Source organism: Nicotiana tabacum, chromosome 20 (assembly GCF_000715075.1).
Source record: "Nicotiana tabacum cultivar K326 chromosome 20, ASM71507v2, whole genome shotgun sequence".
NCBI lineage: Eukaryota > Viridiplantae > Streptophyta > Magnoliopsida > Solanales > Solanaceae > Nicotiana > Nicotiana tabacum.
In genome coordinates, this window is record NC_134099.1 from 20,311,364 (window position 1) to 20,331,021 (window position 19,658).

A 19,658-nucleotide genomic window follows, 5' to 3' on the forward strand; every position below is an offset into this window, starting at 1 on the left:
AAAGAAAGAGCAGGCGATCTATTACTTAAGCAAGAAGTTCACCAGCTATGAGGCCAAGTACACTTTGTTGGAAAGAACGTGTTGTGCTTTGACATGGGTCGCTAAAAAATTGAGACATTATCTCCAAGCTCATACTACTTACCTCATAACCAGGTTGGATTCTTTAAAGTACATATTCCAGAAACCAATGCCTACTGGGAGATTAGCAAAGTGGCAAATCTTGCTTACTGAATTCGACATAGTCTATGTCACTCGCACGGCAATGAAAGCTCAGGCGCTAGCAGATCATTTGGCTGAGAACCCGATTGATGATGAGTACCAACCATTGAGTACTTATTTTCCATATGAAGAGATAAACACCATATGAGTAGTCTCAGAAGATGCTCATGCTTGGAAGATGTTCTTTGATGGGGCTGTAAACGCCAAAGGTGTAGGAATTGGGGCAATTTTGATCTCACCCACTGGTCAACACTATCCGGCTACAGCTAGGCTTCGTTTCTTTTGCACGAACAATACAACTGAATATGAAGCCTGCATCACGGGCATGAATATGGCGATCGATCAAGATGTTGAAGATTTGTTGATTATGGGGGATTCTGATCTGATTATCCGACAAGCCCAGGGTGAATGGGAAACTCGAGATGTCAAGCTTATTCCTTACCGGCAACACGTGGAGGATCTCAGCAAGCGATTCAAATCAATAGAGTTCAGGTATATCCTGCGGTGTCACAATGAACTAGCCAATGCACTTGCCACCTTAGCTTCAATGTTACCTTATCCAAGCAATGCCCACATCGATCCCTTGGAAATCCAAATCAGGGAAAGACACGGTTACTGTAATGTAATCGAGGCGGGACCAAGTACCCAGCCATGGTACCATGATGTTAAGAGGTTTTTGAAAACACAAGAATACCCCGAACATGCTACTGGAGATCAAAAGAGAACCATTAGGTGGCATGCGGGTGGATTCTTTTTGAGCGATGAAGTATTGTATAAAAGAACCCCGGATCTCAATTTGTTGAGATGTGTTGACGCAGAAGAGGCTGGAAGAATCATGCATGAGGTACACGCGGGAGTATGCGGGCCCCACATGAACGGGTGTGTTTTAGCAAAGAAAATCCTTCGAGCGGGTTATTACTGGATGGCCATGGAAAATGACTGTTTTAGTTTCGTTCGAAAGTGTCATCAGTGTCAGGTGCACGGTGATTTGATTCATGCACCTCCTACAGAACTGCATCACATGTCTGCACCTTGGCCATTTGTTGCTTGGGGCATGGACGTCATTGGGCCAATCGAGCCAAAAGCCTCAAATGGACACAGATTTATATTGGTCGCTATTGATTACTTCACAAAATGGGTCGAAGCTGTCACTCTCAAATCGGTCACTAAGAAAGCCGTGGTGGATTTTGTACATTCAAATCTTATCTGTCATTTCGGTATTCCTGCAACTATCATCACAGATAATGCGGAAAACCTGAATAGTCACTTGATGGAGGATGTATGCGAACAGTTCAAAATAACGCATAGGAAATCCACTCCTTATCGGCCCAAGGCCAATGGCGCTGTTGAAGCAGCAAACAAAAACATCAAGAAGATTTTGAGGAAGACGATCCAGAGTTCTAGACAATGGCATGAACAGTTACCTTTTGCCTTGCTGGGATATCGCACTACATTATGCACATTAGTAGGGGCAACCCCATACTTGTTGGTTTATGGGACCGAGGTCGTGATACCGACAGAGGTAGAAATTCCTTCGCTTCGAACCATTGTTGAAGCAGAAATTGAAGATAGCGAGTGGGTTAAGACTCGATTGGAGCAGTTGACCTTGATTGACGAAAAACGAATGGCTGCGGTCTGTCACAAACAGTTGTACCAACAAAGAATGGCCTGTGCTTACAACAAGAAAGTGCGACCCAGGAATTTTGAAGTAGGTCAACTGGTATTAAGGCACATTCTTCCACATCACCAGGAAGCGAAAGGAAAATTTGCTCCTAATTGGAAAGGTCCGTACATCATCAAGAAAATATTACCAAGAGGAGCGTTATATCTGGGTGATATTGAAGGAAATGATCCTGAAACAGTTGTGAACACGGATGCAGTCAAAAGGTACTATGTCTGAGTTTACTTCGGTGATGTGTTGGCACACTTGAGATGATGAAGGCTTTTATTCCCACTACCCAAACACCATCAACTCTTTCTACAAACCCTTTGAGCCGGTTATATTTCTTTGGCTACCCTCTTTGGAATCCAAAAGCACCGTCGAAACCAGAAAAAAAAAATGATTGGCCTGAACTACGTCTGACTTGATTCCGAAAGGATACGTAGGCAGCCTCTCTCTGGGGTTCAGTCACACCAAAATAAAAATCCAAATTCCGTCAAAAATGAAATTGGGGCAGATGTGGTAATGGTCCCGCGGTAACCCGTTTTTGAATGGTTCCAAAGTTGTAAGTCAATCCAAGTCATTTTTTTATGAGAGAAATAAAATGAGAGAGTCTTATTGGTGAAAACCCACACGGACACCATAAGGCGAGGGTGAGTAAAGAAACTAGAAATGAGAGAGCTTGTTTAGTGAAAACTCGTAAAGAGTGCTATCAGGTGACAGTGAGAAGAGAAATGAGAGAGGTCGACTAGCGAAAACCCGCAAAGGGCACTGTCGGCCGAAAAGATGATTTCACCACAGAAAGTTCTGGCAAGGTTCCCTGGTGGGGAAACATAGATCCGTTTTTGGTTCATGAGGAAATGCAAGTTCGTGAGGTTCGGGCATCCAGTCCAAAAGGCATGTCATGTCAGTTTAAAGCCAGCATGCACCTCAGATAAGTCCTTCTTTTCCCCGAAAGGGATGCTTCTCTTTTAAATTCGTTTCTCCGCTCTTTGTTTACCTTTCCTTGAATCCCTTTCGTTTTAACCCTAAATTCCAAAATGTGTTGGAAAGAAAAGGTGGCAGGACCGGTTTCACAGAGCTCCGTTTAGCAAGAAGTGAAGAAAATACCCAGCCTCAGTGGTGCGTTAGTCAAATCCCGACTGATCATGATGTTGATTACCTCCAAAGTAAAGGCATTAAACAAAATAATCCCCAATGAGATCTGCCCCAGTAAAAATCCCCAAGTAGAATGAGATGGAAGAACCAAAGCCTTACACGGGCGAATCATCATGAAATCCTGAAATCCGAGTCTTATCAGTTTGAAAGGGGGTCGCCTTTGAAGCCAATCAATGGCGAAGTTTCTCAACAAAAATGAGGCCGGGACCAAGCAATTGGAATGATCAAGGCCACCGAACCAACCACCATTTTCAAACTGACAATTGTTCTTTGTTTGGAAAGTTGAAGCAGGTGCAATCCAAAGCAACCGTGCAAGAAGCAGGTGCGACCAAAAGGGAAAAGAAATGCACAAGTGCAAGAAACAACTTTGCAGCAAGAAATCAACCCAAAAGGGAAGTTTCCTCCAAATTCTTTCTTGCATTTTTACTGAACAAAAATAATTTAAAAAAAATGAAAAGAGAAATAACAAGAAAATTCCAAAAAGGGGTTAGTTTAGAATCCCCAATATCAACCTATTTTTAGCCGACATTAGGGCTCCAATCCCTGAGTTGAGCGATTTTCCTTTAGCCGACATTAGGGCTCCAATCCCTAAGTTGAGCAATTTTCTTTTAGCTGACATTAGGGCTCCAATCCCTGAGTTGAGCGATTTTTCTTTTAGCCGACATTAGGGCTCCAATTCCTGAGTTGAGCAATTTTTCTTTAGCCGACATTAGGGCTCCAATCCCTGAGTTGAGCGATTTTTCTTTTAGCCGACATTAGGGTTCCAATCCCTGAGTTGAGCGATTTTCTTTTAGCCGACATTAGGGCTCCAATCCTTGAGTTGAGCGATTTTCTTTTAGCCGACATTAGGGCTCCAATCCCTGAGTTGAGCGATTTTCTTTTAGCCGACATTAGGGCTCCAATCCCTGAGTTGAGCGATTTTCTTTTAGCCGACATTAGGGCTCCAATCCCTGAGTTGAGCGATTTTCTTTTAGCCGACATTAGGGCTCCAATCCCTGAGTTGAGCGATTTTCTTTTAGCCGACATTAGGGCTCCAATCCCTGAGTTGAGCGATTTTCCTTTAGCCGACATTAGGGCTCCAATCCCTGAGTTGAGCGATTTTCCTTTAGGCGACATTAGGGCTCCAATCCCTGAGTTGAGCGATTTTTCTTTTAGCCAACATTAGGGCTCCAATCCCTGAGTTGAGCAATTTTCCTTTTGCCGACATTATGGCTCCAATCCTTGAGTTGAGCGATTTTTCTTTTAGCCGACATTAGGGCTCCAATCCCTGAGTTGAGCAATTTTCCTTTAGCTGACATTAGGGCTCCAATCCCTGAGTTGAGCAATTTTCCTTTAGCCGACATTAGGGCTCCAATCCCTGAGTTGAGCAATTTTCCTTTAGCCAATATTAGGGCTCCAATCCCTGAGTTGAGCGATTTTCCTTTAGCCGACATTAGGTCTCCAATCCCTGAGTTGAGCGATTTTTCTTTTAGCCGACATTAGGGCTCCAATCCCTGAGTTGAGCAATTTTGTTTAGCCAACATTAGGGCTCCAATCCCTGAGTTGAGCGATTTTCTTTTAGCCGACATTAGGGCTCCAATCCCTGAGTTGAGCGATTTTCCTTTAGCCGACATTAGGGCTCCAATCCCTGAGTTGAGCGATTTTCCTTTAGGCGACATTAGGACTCCAATCCCTGAGTTGAGCGATTTACCTTTAGCCGACATTAGGGCTCCAATCCCTGAGTTGATTTTTTTAGCCGACATTAGGGCTCCAATCCCTGAGTTGAGCGAGTTTCCTTTAGCTGACTTTAGGGCTTCAATCCCTGAGTTGAGCAATTCTCTTTTTGCCGACATTAGGGCTTCAATCCCTGAGTTGAGCAAGTTTCCTTTAGCCGACATTAGGGCTTCAATCCCTGAGTTGAGCGATTTTTCTTTAGCCGACATTAGGGCTCAAATCCCTAGGTTGCGTCTTTTAGACTTGGGGTTTCCAATCCCCTCATCAATTCTGTAGATTTTTATGGAAGTTAACTCACGAAATTTTCCTAGTGAAACTGGGGCAGAAAAATTTTGGTCGTTTGTTTGTTTCGTTGTCTGAGCAGGTTTGACCTCGAGACACATGGATCGAGATGACCTACAGAGTGAGTTCCAATTCAGAATAAAGAAAGGAAGAAAAGAACAAAAAGAAGATGAGCCCAAATACTGGGGCAAACAAAGTGCGGATCGCTCAAAATCTGATTGAAGTCACGAGCTCCGCCAATCCCGCTTCACTCAATGCTGCAGAAATAAACAAGTGCCTACAACTTGCGAGCATCAAGATTCAGATCGAAGTCTACAAGCAGAATCAGCTAAGACTCAAGATCAAGTTGCGAAAGAATTATGGATAGGAATCTTGTAACTAGTAGTTGATAGGCATAGCTAACTTAGTTTTAATTCTCCTTTGGTGTAATAAGGAGGTCGGTAAAGCAGTAGTAACAACATGAAACAACAGTAACAACAACATTACAGTCCCATGGTAGTCCCAGCTACCAAAACTTCCCGAACTACATTGACCTGATTCCTATTTAGCCCAGGATATGTAGGAAACCTTTGAAGCAAAGGTTCGGTCAAATCTTTCAAAAAAAATGCTTCACACGGAGTATTCCAATGGGCAAAAATCGTTTGTATCTGCTCACTTTAGCTTTGCACGAAAACTCTTTGTGTTTTCGGACAAAGAGGGGCAGCTGTGAGCATGTGATTTTTGTTTTTCACGAAAATTACTCCAAAAGAAAAATCAAAATAAAACAAAATGTCATCTGTGTACAATTTTGAGAATTTGCGTGACATTTTGGTAATTATTTTGTCTGTAAATGTTTACCTTGTTTTAGTCATTTAAAAATACAAAACATATAGGTCGCATGCATACTTAGGATTTAATTGTGCATTTAGGAATCAATTAAACCATAATTTTGGTTTTCAAGGGGGAAATCACAAAAAATATGCATTTTTATTCTAATTGTCGTCATCGTGTGATTTTTTTTTATTAAACATTTTAATTTGTGTGTTAATTATTGTTGAATGTTAATTAATATTTGTGTAGTTTAATTTTGGTTTTAATTTAATTAGGAAATTTTGTTTAAATTAAAAGAATGAAAGGGGAGGAAAATACCGGATTTGGGCCAAAAAATCCGTTTGAAAATCATGCCCAATTCGTTACACTGACCCAGTCCACGACCTGGGTTTCCAAACGACGTCGTTTAGATGTATTTGATCTGAGTCGTTCATCTCACTTCATCTAACGGCTCCAGGCTTTCCTAGTTACCCGACCCACTGGTACCCGGATCGACCCATTCCCAACACTAAACCAAACGATGTCGTCCCCCTAAGTGCAAAGATCAAGGCCGTTGATCACCAATGATCCAATGGCCGAAATTCAACTCCCCCATCCCGTATATAAACCCCCCTCTTTTACCCCACGCCCCCTAAACCGAACCCCCCTTTTACCTTCGTCTCCAAACCTCGGAGACCAAACAAACCCTCCGCCTTCAACCAACATGCACCGCCCACCGAAAATCGCTTCACGGCGGTTCTAGTGGTCCAAACAACCCCATATTCACACCATAGAACCCCCTCACCCTCCTCTTTCTGAATCTACCTTCTATTGTCCTCGAATCCCAGTAGTATGTCTCGAATATCATATCGAAAAATCAGTCAAGGACCTTAGTTCACCCGATGACCCCCAAATTAACACCCTTAGATCATCTAACCACCCCCAATCCAACACCAGTACCCGTTTGCATCGAATCTTCTTCGAGCTTCTCGAACCCTTGTTTAAAGATTCGAGCAAAGCCCGGACATACCCCAATCCACCCTAAACTCACACCCTGGCATCCCCTGACCTCCCTCATACCTGAGACACACTGGTTTCCTTTCAGACCTGGTTGGAACCGTTCGAACCCTAAAATCGAACCAAGAACCCTAGAAAACCAAAAGCTGGAATCAGTCTGAAGGGGAGAAATTTGGGTGTCCAATGGACCTTAGTCGAAGTGTTCTCAGTTGAGAACACTCGATTAAGGTCCCTTCGACCTCAAAAGATTCGAGTCAAGTGTTCAACCTGGGTTCGTCTAGTCTTGTATTTGTTTAAGGTACTCCTTTCCTCCTCTTCTGTTCTTTGTGTTACGTCTAATTGTTGTTTAGGTGGTTATAATTTAGCCTCGTTTGATTGATCCCATTTTGCCCCATCAAACCTTTTATTAGATCCAATTTTATTATCATTTCTGCTTATTGTCATTTGTTATATGCTGTAATGTGATGTCGATTAGTCTGATATGTTTGAATGATAGAGTAGTATGATAATTAGTCTGATGTTTAGTTCATTCTTGGCTATGACCCCTCCTGCCTCGTTTGTGTTCTGAATGTTGTGTTAAAATGGTTTCCTGGGTAATATTTGAGTTCAGATTTGAGCCTGTGGTTGTTTTCAGTTCATTGAGCTGAATTTATGGTTCGTTTGTTCAGCCTGAATTAGTCAACCCCCTTTTTGAAACTCTGCTGGTTGTTCCCTACTTTTGCACTCCAAATTTGTTTAGGGCATATGCTGGTCAGGTTGATCTCAGTCCATCTTGTTTTGCTGAGTTTAAATATGATTGTTTCCCCATTTATAGTTAGTTCAATATATGCTGCCCTGAACTTTTAGGTTTCATTCTAAACGCCATCTGATTTAGTATCTTGAATTACTAGCTGATTTGAATTGGTTGTAGCTGTTGTAACTAGTTGGATTCAGTTTAGTGAATGAGTAGGTTTGAATAGGTTGTTGATCAAAGTCTGTATCCAGCACTTAAGGGGTTTGGGGTAGGACAGTGAATCACAAGGGTTTCAGGGGTAATTTGGGGATTTCAAAACTTGGAAAAAGAGGGTTAACTTGAGTGGACTGTCAGGAAGTACCAATGTACCATTAATCTAATGCATTTGTTTAAATAAAGTTGGGAACAAAAGATAACGGTATGGGGGTGGTTTTGTTGGGGAGTGATTAAATAAATGTTGCCCATAATCTTTGAATTAAAAATAGGATAGGACAAGTGTAGTGGGGAACAAAACATACAATAATGGGCAAAAGCAGGAGGAGGGGGCAAAATATTTTTCTGATTTTAGTTTTTGAGTACTCTTAAGAGTTGGAGTGTGGGATCTTTTGGCATATATATAGAGCCACTGATAGGCAGCAAGGGGGGAGGAAGAGAAAAAAAAGAAAAAGAAAAAGAAGATAGAGAGAGAACTTAGGAAAGAGTGGACAATTTTTTTTTTTCCAGATTTTGAGAGCTGTGAGCTGCATCTATCATGCCTTCCTTTGAATGTCTTGAAACATCAGTAAACTACTGTTGTCTCGTACCTATCTCCCTTCTGCTTTGGCTGTGAAGCCTGTGATTACATTTTGGTTTTGCTGGGTTTTCAATTGTTCGCTCTTGAGTTTGCTGGGTTTATTTGCTACTGCTTTCATTGGTTATAGCTGAATTTTTTTCACTGGGATTTATTCTGCTTATTGTTACTGTTGCTGTTGTTATTTGCGGAACACTACTGTCGCTTCACTGATCTTCATCTTCTTTCCTTGCTTTTCAAATACCAGGTACACAAAACTGAATACACTGGTACATCTTGTAAGCTTATCGAAGCATGAATGCAAAAAAAATGGGAAAGATTTGAATCTGTAGTTTAATGTAGTCTTTTCTTTCTTTTACTGTCTGTATTTAGAACATTCTATGCACTGCCCATGTAAACTCTGGTTACATACTGAATCTCATTTGTATATATGTTAGCTAGTTGCCTTAACTAGAATCAGGTGGTTGTTGTTTATGTATAACATGGGCATTATCCTATAGCAGTTTAAGTTGTAAACTCCTTCCCCGTAGGCTTTTAGTTTAAATGGACTAACAGTGTAGTAGTAACATTCTGCTAGTTCAATTTGTTCGATTAAACAGCATGTTCCAAATACATATCAGGCCTTAGGTGATTACTCAATAGTTCAAACTATTTTAGTTAACAACTTGTTCATCTAAATTCGTAAAAAAAAAAAGGGTTTCATTGGGAATCACTTTCATTTCGGGTTCTTAAAGTTTGAACATGTGTAGAATCGTTTGGCTAAGCCCAACATCTGAATAAGGATGGCACAGGTCCAGTTTTACTCCTTATACATTGGACCTAGGCCCATAATTGTTAACCGACTTCCCTTATTGTATTGTCTTCAGATTTAACGACTCACTTTCGAAACTCAACTATAATAACTCGTGAGCATGTAAATAAGCTAGAACTCTTTTCTTTCATTATAGAGACGAACGAAATAGAAAATATAGTCACTATAGGTAGATCCTTTTAAAACAGAAATGAGGCGTGCCTCGCCAAACAAAAGTGCAAATTGCAGGGCCCTCAATAATTGGTCATAGTAAAATACTTAGAATTTGGGATGGACTGTTTAGTGAATTTTACTGCCTTCCCCAAAGATAATAACGCGTTAGACTCTTTAGGCGCGATTTAATTAAATTACATTCTTAAATTCGGGTGCGCATTTATGTGACCCAAATCCAAATCTCAACGGAGTCGGAATGTATTAACAACCACGGGCGCATTGATTGTGACGTGGTTCGAAATGCATTTTTATGACGTTGCAATTCCATAATAAATAAATAATAATAAATGCGGTTTAAACCTAATAAAAGCACACAAGTTATAACATGTATTAAAATCAGATATTTAGCCATTATAACAATTTAAGCGACCGTGCTAGAACCACGGGATCCGTGAGTGTCTAACACCTTCCCTCGGGTCAACAGAATTCCTTACTTAGAATTTCTGGTTCGCAGACTTCATTTGGAAAGTCGAAAATTTCCTCGATTTGGGATTCAAGATAAACCGGTGACTTGGGACACCAAAAGTCAAACCTTTCCCAAGTGACGACTCTGAAATAAATAAATAATCCCATTTCGAATATTGTCACTTAAATTGAAAAAACTCCCTCACGCATTTATCCTTCGGGGTAGGCGCGCAAAAAGGAGGTGTGACAGCGCTAAAAAGAAAACAAATTGTATAGCATGAAATAAGGAAAAATACGATTTTAAAAAATTATATAGTACAAAATAATTTAGAAATTCAAGCTCCAATGTTCTTTTCCAAAATTTCAATACTTTGACTATATACAACTACAAAGTATCAAATTTCTTAATAGATCCTTTATTGGTCATTCATTAAGGGATAAATAAAAATAAAAGAAAAAAATCACTTTTTGTTGACCACTAATAACCACTTACTACTAGGGTGACGAATGGACTTGAGATTCGCACCAAAATCCCGACCGATTTCGGCGCCAATTCCAAATTCCTACAAAATCTCTTCTTCCTTCGGCTGCAAACTTGCTCCTGCTAATCAACTTGTAAGTTTCACTCCTTATTTCACTGCTTCAACTCATAGAGTTTATACTTGTGTGAGAAAGGGTTCCATGGCTTGGTGGGAGGGTATCAATGAAGTTCGTGTTCTTATTGCACCAGGTACTCCGTCCTTAATTTGTGTCTCGTTTCCGTTGCCGCTTCCTTTTTTTATCGTTGACATTTCACACTTACATATTGCACCTTGTTTATGTATTGTGTAGCAGAAAAGGTAGAAACTTTCGGTTGGGTACTATGGTTCTTAATTTTTGTATCTAGATTGAATAATTTGTGCCCTAAGAAATATGCTTTGCCTGTTATTTGATGGGAATTTTGAGTACATTATTTGTGTTATATTGCTTTTCTTTGAATATCTTCATCCATTTGGAATCTAAAGCAGGGGCGGATATAGTGTAAGGTACGGGTTCATTTGACTCCAGTAGCTTTGGCTTCGCCGTCTGTGCTAAGAAATTCTATAAATAAGTAGAAATAATTGAACCCAATAAATCAAATGAGTTCTGGTGGAATTTTGAACTCGGATCCATGAAGTTCAAATCTTGGGATGTGCCTCCCATCTAAACGGAGTGTCTTAAGCATGTATAATTACTGTTTCTTAAGATATCAGTAGCTAATTGTAAGCTTCATCTGCAAGGATGAACACTAATATCCAAGATTTCATGACTTGTTGGTCCTTCCGGATATGTCATTAAACTGATAGACCTGTCATATAGTTGAATCTTGATTCTGAAAAGATAACAAAACTCATCTTGAAAAAGCATTATCTTTATATCTCTCTTGCTGCGTTGTTGGTCCTTGGTAGTAATGATATGTCAATCTCCTAGACTACAGTTCCAGAATCTCCTTACTAACTTGACTGCAATATGAAGATTCTCAGTTTAACATTTTTATTTTATATTTTACAAACTGTAACTCAGTTTAACATTGCAGAGCCTTCAAAGGATGGGAACAAGGTAGGGCAGCTATTATCTCTTCAACATCCCAAATCTGGTAAATTCCTGCACTTTTCATGCCACTGTCTTATTTAATTGTATCTTTATTTTTCTAAGATGTTGCCTTTCTTTATGCGTACTTGTTTACTGTTTTTCTTTGGGTTTTAATGCTTTCATTATAGTGGCTTGAGACTTTGTTATTGGTGGATATATCGAAATTATTACGGCTTATTTTTTGTTAACCATGCTCTAACATTCTGTTGATTGTCAAACTATCTTTTGGGAACTGGTTATGTCACTAAGGTTTGTATTAATGGTGCAATAACTTTAGATTGATGGACATAATGTTTTTGGATTCGCCTCTGTGACAGGAAATGCAACATGCTACATTTGTGTTGATGGAGCTCTTCAAGAACTTCACTGGTTCAAGCAATCTTATGGGTCTTGGTTCCTTGGGGATTATGTGTGTGAAGGTAAAAGTTTGTCTGAGCTTGATCTAATGAACCCTTTCAAAAGCTGATAAGTTGACATTTCTATCGCTGTCCATTAGTTCTCTCGATAATCCAAATGATAAGCGTTAGAGGAAATATGTAGTCCTAGACAGTGGCTTCACTTCATAGAGTAAGTGTTTGAATTGAAAATAAAAACATCTTTTTTTTAAAATCTCAAGTTTAATGTTCTTTGTGTGATTCATTCTTCCATGCGAAAGATTTGATGAGGATGCAGTAGGAGGATTAAGACTACCTCTCATGAAGCATTGTGGAAATTTGAACCAACCTGCAAGGAGGATTAAAACTACCTCTCTAAAATAATCTAAATATTTTGCCTATCAAAAACAAAAAATTAAATTTTTTAGTCCAACCTGGATACAGGTTAGGTGTTTGGTCTATCTCATTTACTTTTGACATAGTCCAATGAATTACCCTACTACACGTCCAACTTGGGCTTTGTTGTATAGACATGGTTCTCCTATGCATTGCTCCGATTCCACCTGCAATGTCTCAAACGAGCAAGATTGAGGGTTCTGATCCTTGTGTGCACTTCCCTTTGATTATTTCAGATTTCAAAACAACTACTTGTCAGTGATCTAAATTTCATTTGTATTTTATCTGGAAAAACAATGACTCCTTCCTTAATATGGAAAACACTCTTCATTCGGTTCAACCAACTTCTTTGTTCTTACATTTCAAACTATTATTTTAAATTTCTTGGAGAAAGTTATATTTACATTCTTCTCTCCAGAAGCCAATACTTGTAATAATTCATTAAACATTTTACTCATATGCTTCGCGGACGTCGACCCACGTCAATTAAAATGGAACGGAGAGAATAGTAGAAGAGTTGCACATATGAACCAAACTCGAGTTTAGTAGCTGTCGGGAAAAAAAAGTTTATAGTGGCCCTATTTGTAAATTCTGAATGAACCATGTTCTGATATCATGTTTAATGCATATTGCGGAATCTTTCTTTTTGCTTACTAGACGTTGATTTAATTTCATGCTTAGGATAACTGGTATGCTTATACTTTATCTTTTGTGCTCTTGGTAGAGAAGCCTGTTGGTTTGTCTTCTGCTCTTTAAAACTTTCAATGCCATTGATCTTGATTTCTAGAGGAAGTGTTAGTTTCTTTCTTTTTTTGTTTAGCTTTTCTGTATTCTCATTTATTTCTCAAAACAGATAGCCGATTATATACTGCAACTCCAGTGGATCCAGTTTTTGTTCTGTTACCTATTTTCGAAGAAGCAAGAATGAAGGTATTAATCTCTAATTTCTGAATGATGTATCTCTCTGCAATAAGTTTCTTATATAGAGAAACTGCTAGCTAAAATTCATATAGTAGAGAAGTGTAATGCTTGTACATGTGTAGCTTACACATATTGTTGTTTTATGTATTATTTATTAAAAACTGCTTTTAAAGCACTTTCAAGACTCTATTGCTCTCTTCCTCGAATGACTACATAAGATTCGGATTATGTTCTTTCTCTTTTGGCTGGTCGAAGTTCTTTTGCTGCATGCAACATTAACCAGAGACAACTGTCTTCCACTTGGCTACTGGCTAGCTGGTTCTCTAACTGCGCTTTTATTTATTCTGACAAAATGCAGAAAAAGGATGATCTAGGAAAGTTTAGGCAATTGGATGAAATAACTTATGTCGTAGGCTATCCTGGATATCAGCATCTTTCTTCTGTTGCTGAGAACTGCATGCAAGTGGTTTGTGATGTCAAAGGTGATAATATACTGTCTCAGAATAATCAGTTTTTATTTTGGTTTATAATGCTAGATGGCATGACATCTCATATTTATGGAGTATTCTATAGATAGAGATGTTATCCATGTACCTCACATCAAATCCTTCTGTTAAGATCTGCCTTAAAGTTGTTTGGCGAATAAATTTTAGTAGAAAAAGACATGGAAATGGTAGATATATCATGGTGTAAATCAGAAAGCATTTGAAGCTATAATGATTTATTTTTTGGGTTGGTGTGAAAGGCTAATTCAAGTTGTTTGACATGAAAAGTTCAAGTTAGTTAATGCTTAATCTTCTTATCCATCTCCTTTTTTTTTGTGTCAACAGATATCGGAAACACGAAGTTTTACAGGCTTAATGATGAGAAGGTGCTAAAATGGTTATGCTTCAAGGTCAGATTTCATTCCTTACTGACCCACATATAGGGTGGTTATTTACTTTGCAATAATGTGCTGTGATGATCTTGTTCTAGCATTCAGTGTCGAAATCATAACTTGCTGGAGATTAGAAGTTTAATTGTCCCTTTCTTGTGATTGAGTCTCCAGTATCTGATCTTTCCTATCTGAAAGTAGTATGAAAAGCTACCTCATAGTTTGTTCCTATTAATGGCCTGTAATAGTTTAGCTTGTAGATGGATTTCCCTAGTTGGGTCTACAATGAGTTGTGAAGATGGTCGTACAAGTCATGAAAGCTATGACATAGTCCATATAGTTATATAAGAAATTTTCTTCCATATGATCTGGCAGTCACTCTGATTCCATGCAGTGGAAAGTTGACTTGATTGATTGGTATGATATAACTCGACTGCTCCCTGCTCATTCATTAGGTTTGAGCAATGATTTTTCATATCTAAAAGAAACAGCTAGAACTGCAGTGGGTGTGTTATCATCTAGCTTTTATTTGGACTTTTTCAGATGTAAACGATACAGCTTGGGTATAACATAAGTCATATTTATTTTTAAAGGCTAAAGGACAACACGTATCCAGAGTCCTACATATGAGGAACTAATAATCACTTCTATTTTGTTGTAATAAAGATGATTTTTTATGTTTTGGTTAAGATATTAGATATATTTATTAGAAAATTTTTGTGGATCCAAGAGGAAAAGCTTGGATTTGGATGGTTGAATGATTTTAACAATATAGAAAGTGGAGAAGAGAAAGGGACTGCCATTTTCATGGATATGAATGCAATACACATTCTACTACATCTACTAGTATCTGTTTGCTTCTCAATTGTTGAGTCAATCACTTGTAATCCGATGAAAAAGGAATGGCTAGTATGTCTTTGATTAAATGTGAAAATCTCCTCCTGTTAATTCGCTTTTTCATTTAAGTACAAAAGAGAGAGAAAAGGAAGCTTTCTAGAAATATGATTTGATCTTGATATGTGCTTCAAGTAAATTTGGTTCTCTAATAGAAGTGGGTATACATTAAGAGTTTCCAGTGGTACTGCCATTTTAAGATATCACCATTGGCTATTGGAGATTAAGTGTACATTTGTTGGTAGTGTCTTGTTTATATCTAGTGAAGTCTTCTTTGTCTACAATGGTCTATCCATCTTTAGAAATCGAGTACTCTCTCATATGCCTATCAACATCATTACTTTTTCATGTTTCCATGTCTGTATTCTGACTGTTAAGATATTTGTAGGTAATCCAATTAAAGAAGACTTTGTTGACATTGGATAAGAACTACGCTGCTCGAGATAAGAAGGAAATATGTATGTTTCTTTCTGAATAATGAGTTTGTTAAGATTCTTACACTTACAGGTTATAATTCTCATAGCCAGCTCTGGTCCTTGTGATAAATCAAAGGCATTTTTCGTGTTCTTTCATAGCCAGCTCTGGACCTTGTTATAAATCAAAGACATTTTTCTTGTTGTTCTTTGTTTGAGGAACTCCTCAAGTAATATCTTATCAGTTGAATGGGCCATTACCCCCTTTTCTTTAATCTATCCTTGGTTTTTAAACAACCAGGAAATAAGTTTTTTTAACCAATTCGGTGAAAGCTAAAAGATGATTATGCTAATTAATGTTTTTGAAGTGAACAGTATCGGATGCAGTATCAATAATTGGAGAGTACTTGAAGGACGAGCCTTGGTTGAAGCTCCTCTGTGGCAAATTAAGGTATTTCCTTTAACTGATAAATGGCTGAGTTTTTTCTTATTTATCTTTAAAATTACTGTCTAGGTATAGTTAACCAGAGTTATGCTTTTACACAATATTTTAAAATACAAAAGTGCAACGCGAGGCATATGCCTCTCGAGGCAAACGACTTTCCGGACCTATTTTCTTTCCTTTAATTTATAATTTTTTTTCATTAGTTTACACTCTGTCTGCGTTACTATGTAATGTTTAATTCACATTTAGCTTCCAAAAAAAATATCCAACTATCGATAATAAGATATCCTTGATTCCTTTCTATATCAAAATACAAATGAAACATAAAAGAACTCTTAGCATATTAAAAATATAAATATGTTTGAAAGTACAGGAAAAATTAATTCTAAAGGAAAAAGAAAAACAAAGATTGTCACGAAGTCTACTGGAAAACAGAGGGGTTATCAATTGTCAGTGATCAATGTTGCACGGTCGCTGCATTCGAAAGACAGAGGAGGAAGGAGTCAGATAAATACCTTGCTAACTTCATAATCTCGTCTCTCTTTTCTTTTGGGTAATTAAGGAAGACAAATTAAATAGGTTTGTGTTGGCCAACTTACCTCTCAGGATACAGTCAATTAAGGGCAAAAAGTAGTGAAATTCAAAAGAACTTGGGCAAGTGGCTAGGAAGTATAGCTAGGTGGTGTTCATGCATAAGTGCATTGCTAGGTGACAAACGAATTTATACAAGTGGCTAACATGCAGGGGAGGTTAACATGCAACCGCTTAACCTATTACACATGACATGATTATGAGCCACTTCCATTTCTATAAATAGCCTAACCATGGAACCCAACATTATCAATCTTTAACAAAGATAGAGTGATGCCATCGTTTCATCTTAGCTTTTCCTTCTTTTCTTACTTGCTGGTTTGTTCTTTAATTTCTCGGTTCGTGCTTCCTCATATAGGAAGGCTTGTTTATTTCGGGGAAACTTTTATACTGTTGAAATAGTGTGAAAATTAGAGGAGGGCTTCTTTAATATGGGGAAACTTTCACACTGCTAAATTTTTTTTTTCCAGAATTAAATAAGCCTTCCCCGAGAGTATGAACAATAAAATTAAATAACAAACCAGCAAGTTAGGAAAATAAATGAAGAGGAGCAGTTGAGAGAGTGTTGGTGAAAAATGATCGCAAGAGAAAATTAGGCTAGAGAGAATGTATGACGATGGAGTCATAATGATGGAGCAGAGCAATAATTAGGCTATTCATAGGGATGAGAGGTGGATCTAACCATGCTACGTGTCATACTTTAAGTGGTTGCATGTTTTACAAAACACTTGTCCAGATTCCTTTGCCACTTAACCATGTACTTGTGCATGAATGCCGTTTGTCCAAGATCTGTTACTTAAACATGTGGTCAACTTCTATAGGTTTTCCAATGAGGGACAATCTTTTGAAAAACCCACCACTTTGCCAAAAGTGTTCTTAAATATAAAAAGAAAGGTTAAGAAAAAGTGCCTTTCTCTAGATTCTAGAAACACAAAAGGGAAAAACTTTAGCAAAAAAGTATACACTTGATGTATTTTTGCCCAAACCTCTTAGGTAAAGCGTGACTTAGAATTGCGTTGCCTCAAGGGCAGGCCTCGAATATGCCTTGTAGAGCACTGCACTTGCATGACGACAATCCTCGAGAAAGTATTTGGAGCCCAAGAGTTGACGTGACATGGGTAAAGAACCTGAATTTTGTGTAGGTCGAATGTGGTGATTTAGGGGTACCAATCCAGTAATACTAACAAAATCAATCAATTAACTAAACCTCAACACTAAACTAGTCGAAGACGTGGGGTCGACTGTATAATTCATTCGTACCTATTCAGCTGTATTGGACCATCTTATTCCAATTCTGAATAGTTTGTCTTTTAAAGTGACTTACGAGTTTTCTAAAACTAGAGGTTCTTTAAATTGCGCACTTCTAAGAGGAGAAACAAGTCCCTAATTCACAAACATACATAATATAAGTGTAATAATAAAAGCTTTAATGGCAACTAGTTGGTATCGCTCGCAGGATTCTTTGCTTCCATCATGTTCTATTCTTAGCTAAATTCACATTAGTTCTGAGAGAACTAGATCTTTTATACTTGAAGCTTTTAAAAGAAGTATGGCCTTTTGTCTTATTGCTCACAGGATAGGCCATTAGATATTAATAAGGTGGCACTCGTCCTTCAGCCTTTCAAGGTTGCTTCTAATTGTTCTTTAAAGAGTAACACAACTTCCAGTTTCTTTTCATAATACCATAGTTTTCTTTGTGACAACAATTTGAAGCTGAAGCATTACAAATATTTAAAGATGATATCCGGATGGGTGTGCTTCTGACGCCAAAAATCATTGTGAAATTCAGTATGTGTCAACACCTGCTTTTTGGTAGCCTGCAATATGCTATTGCGTGAATTACAAGGCACAAAGGGACTTTCTGGATTAGAGAAGGGGCCGATTGGTCTTGTTCAGAGGACCTATTCCTAGTTAGAGTCTTCCTTTTGATGTTAACATCATACATTTTAAGTTGATGGTCTTGTTATGTAGTAAAAATCCCAGAGTTTTTTCTTTACAGGTTTTCCTCTAATTTACTAACCATAATACTTTTACGAGTACTTTTGCAGCATAGATTTGCAAGATGACACAAATTTATCAAATTCTGAATTACATTCATCACCAATGGAAAATGGTTTTGAGTCCTTCAATCACGAACAGGTAAGGAGACCTGCCACTATTAAACTGGATCTGATCCATGACTTGGTGATTAGTAAGTATTCTCTTAGACGGCACCGGGAACAAGGATGATAAACTGTGCAAGAACAAGGATGATAAACTGTGCAAGAATAATATCATCCTGTATTCAAAAAGATGCTTGTCTTAATGTATCATGAGAAGATCGAATTGAATCATATATTACGTTTACGAATTGGCATGTGTTTCTCTCCCAGGGTTAGCCTACTGTAATATTTGATGCAATTTATTAGGCGAAGCCTACATTTGCATGAAGAGCTAAGTTTTGGTTTAGGGAAGTGGAAAGTGAAATACTGTTATCTTTTTTCTTTTCCTTCCCTTCCCGTGGGGCAGATGAAGGAAAAATTTGTCACGAAAAGTTAGTCGGTAGAAGATATTTGTATTTGTTGATGCCCGCATTTTGCTCCGGCAATGATGTATATACTCTATTAGAAGCTTTGCATGTTTACATTAGAGTGGAAAAAAAAGGAAGGAAAACTCAAAGGGTAGCCATGAAAATTGTCTATGTATATGAGATGCTGCTTAATTTGTTTACTTTTGAGTTTTTCATTTGCGATGTGCATCACTGTTTTTTTTATGTTTCCAAATCATCAGGGAAAGAGTGAAGACCGGGAAAAGACTAGTAAGAGCAAAAGACAGACTAAAAAGGCCAAAGTGGAGACCAACTCCCTAAATATCAAAGACATGTTTAGTAGGGCTACTAGGAGGGGAAGATGAAGTTATGAAGCAGCAGGGCACCAATCAGACATAAGAGGCTTCTTGGAGCAAGTTTTCAGAAAAATGAGGGACATTTCAAATGTGATTGAACAGGTTTGGCTTGTCGATTATGAAGCGGATGGCTTAGTTTATGACCTGGTGTTGTTGCTGCTGTAAAGAGGCTGCATCTGTATCGTCTTTACTGTCAATGCTTCTTAGTTATGCATGAAGTCATGTCACTAACATAGCGTTTCATTGTGTTTGGTATTTATGGTGTACCATATGTATTCATCACTTCTACCTGCTTTGCAAAAGCAGTTGTAAATGCTAAGTTATTGCCTTGAAGGCAATCTAATTTGTGTGTTTTTGCTTCTGAGAGTTCTTTTGCTCAATGTTAGTTGAAACCAAGAGCTTTCTATTCTCTAATCTCTACACAATGCTATGCACCTCGCTCGTGCATCCCACAATTTTCTAGTTG

General features: G+C 38.3%; 1 protein-coding gene across 2 annotated transcripts; it reads left to right on the forward strand.

The window, feature by feature from the left end:
- The first annotated feature begins 10,274 nt into the window (after positions 1-10,274).
- Positions 10,275-19,553, forward strand: LOC107809395 (uncharacterized). 2 transcript variants are annotated; one of them, XM_016634008.2, is made up of 10 exons: positions 10,275-10,520; positions 11,346-11,405; positions 11,719-11,820; positions 13,025-13,101; positions 13,451-13,574; positions 13,923-13,987; positions 15,249-15,318; positions 15,649-15,724; positions 18,358-18,448; positions 19,079-19,553. In XM_016634008.2, exons 1-10 carry the CDS (start codon positions 10,298-10,300, stop codon positions 19,199-19,201), a joined length of 1,011 nt encoding a protein of 336 aa, XP_016489494.1. In that variant the 5' UTR covers positions 10,275-10,297; the 3' UTR covers positions 19,202-19,553. The 2 variants fall into 2 exon arrangements, with proteins under 2 accessions (XP_016489494.1, XP_016489495.1); XM_016634009.2 differs by lacking the exon at positions 18,358-18,448 and having other exon boundaries at positions 10,278-10,520; positions 19,079-19,301.
- Positions 19,554-19,658: the final 105 nt, after the last annotated feature.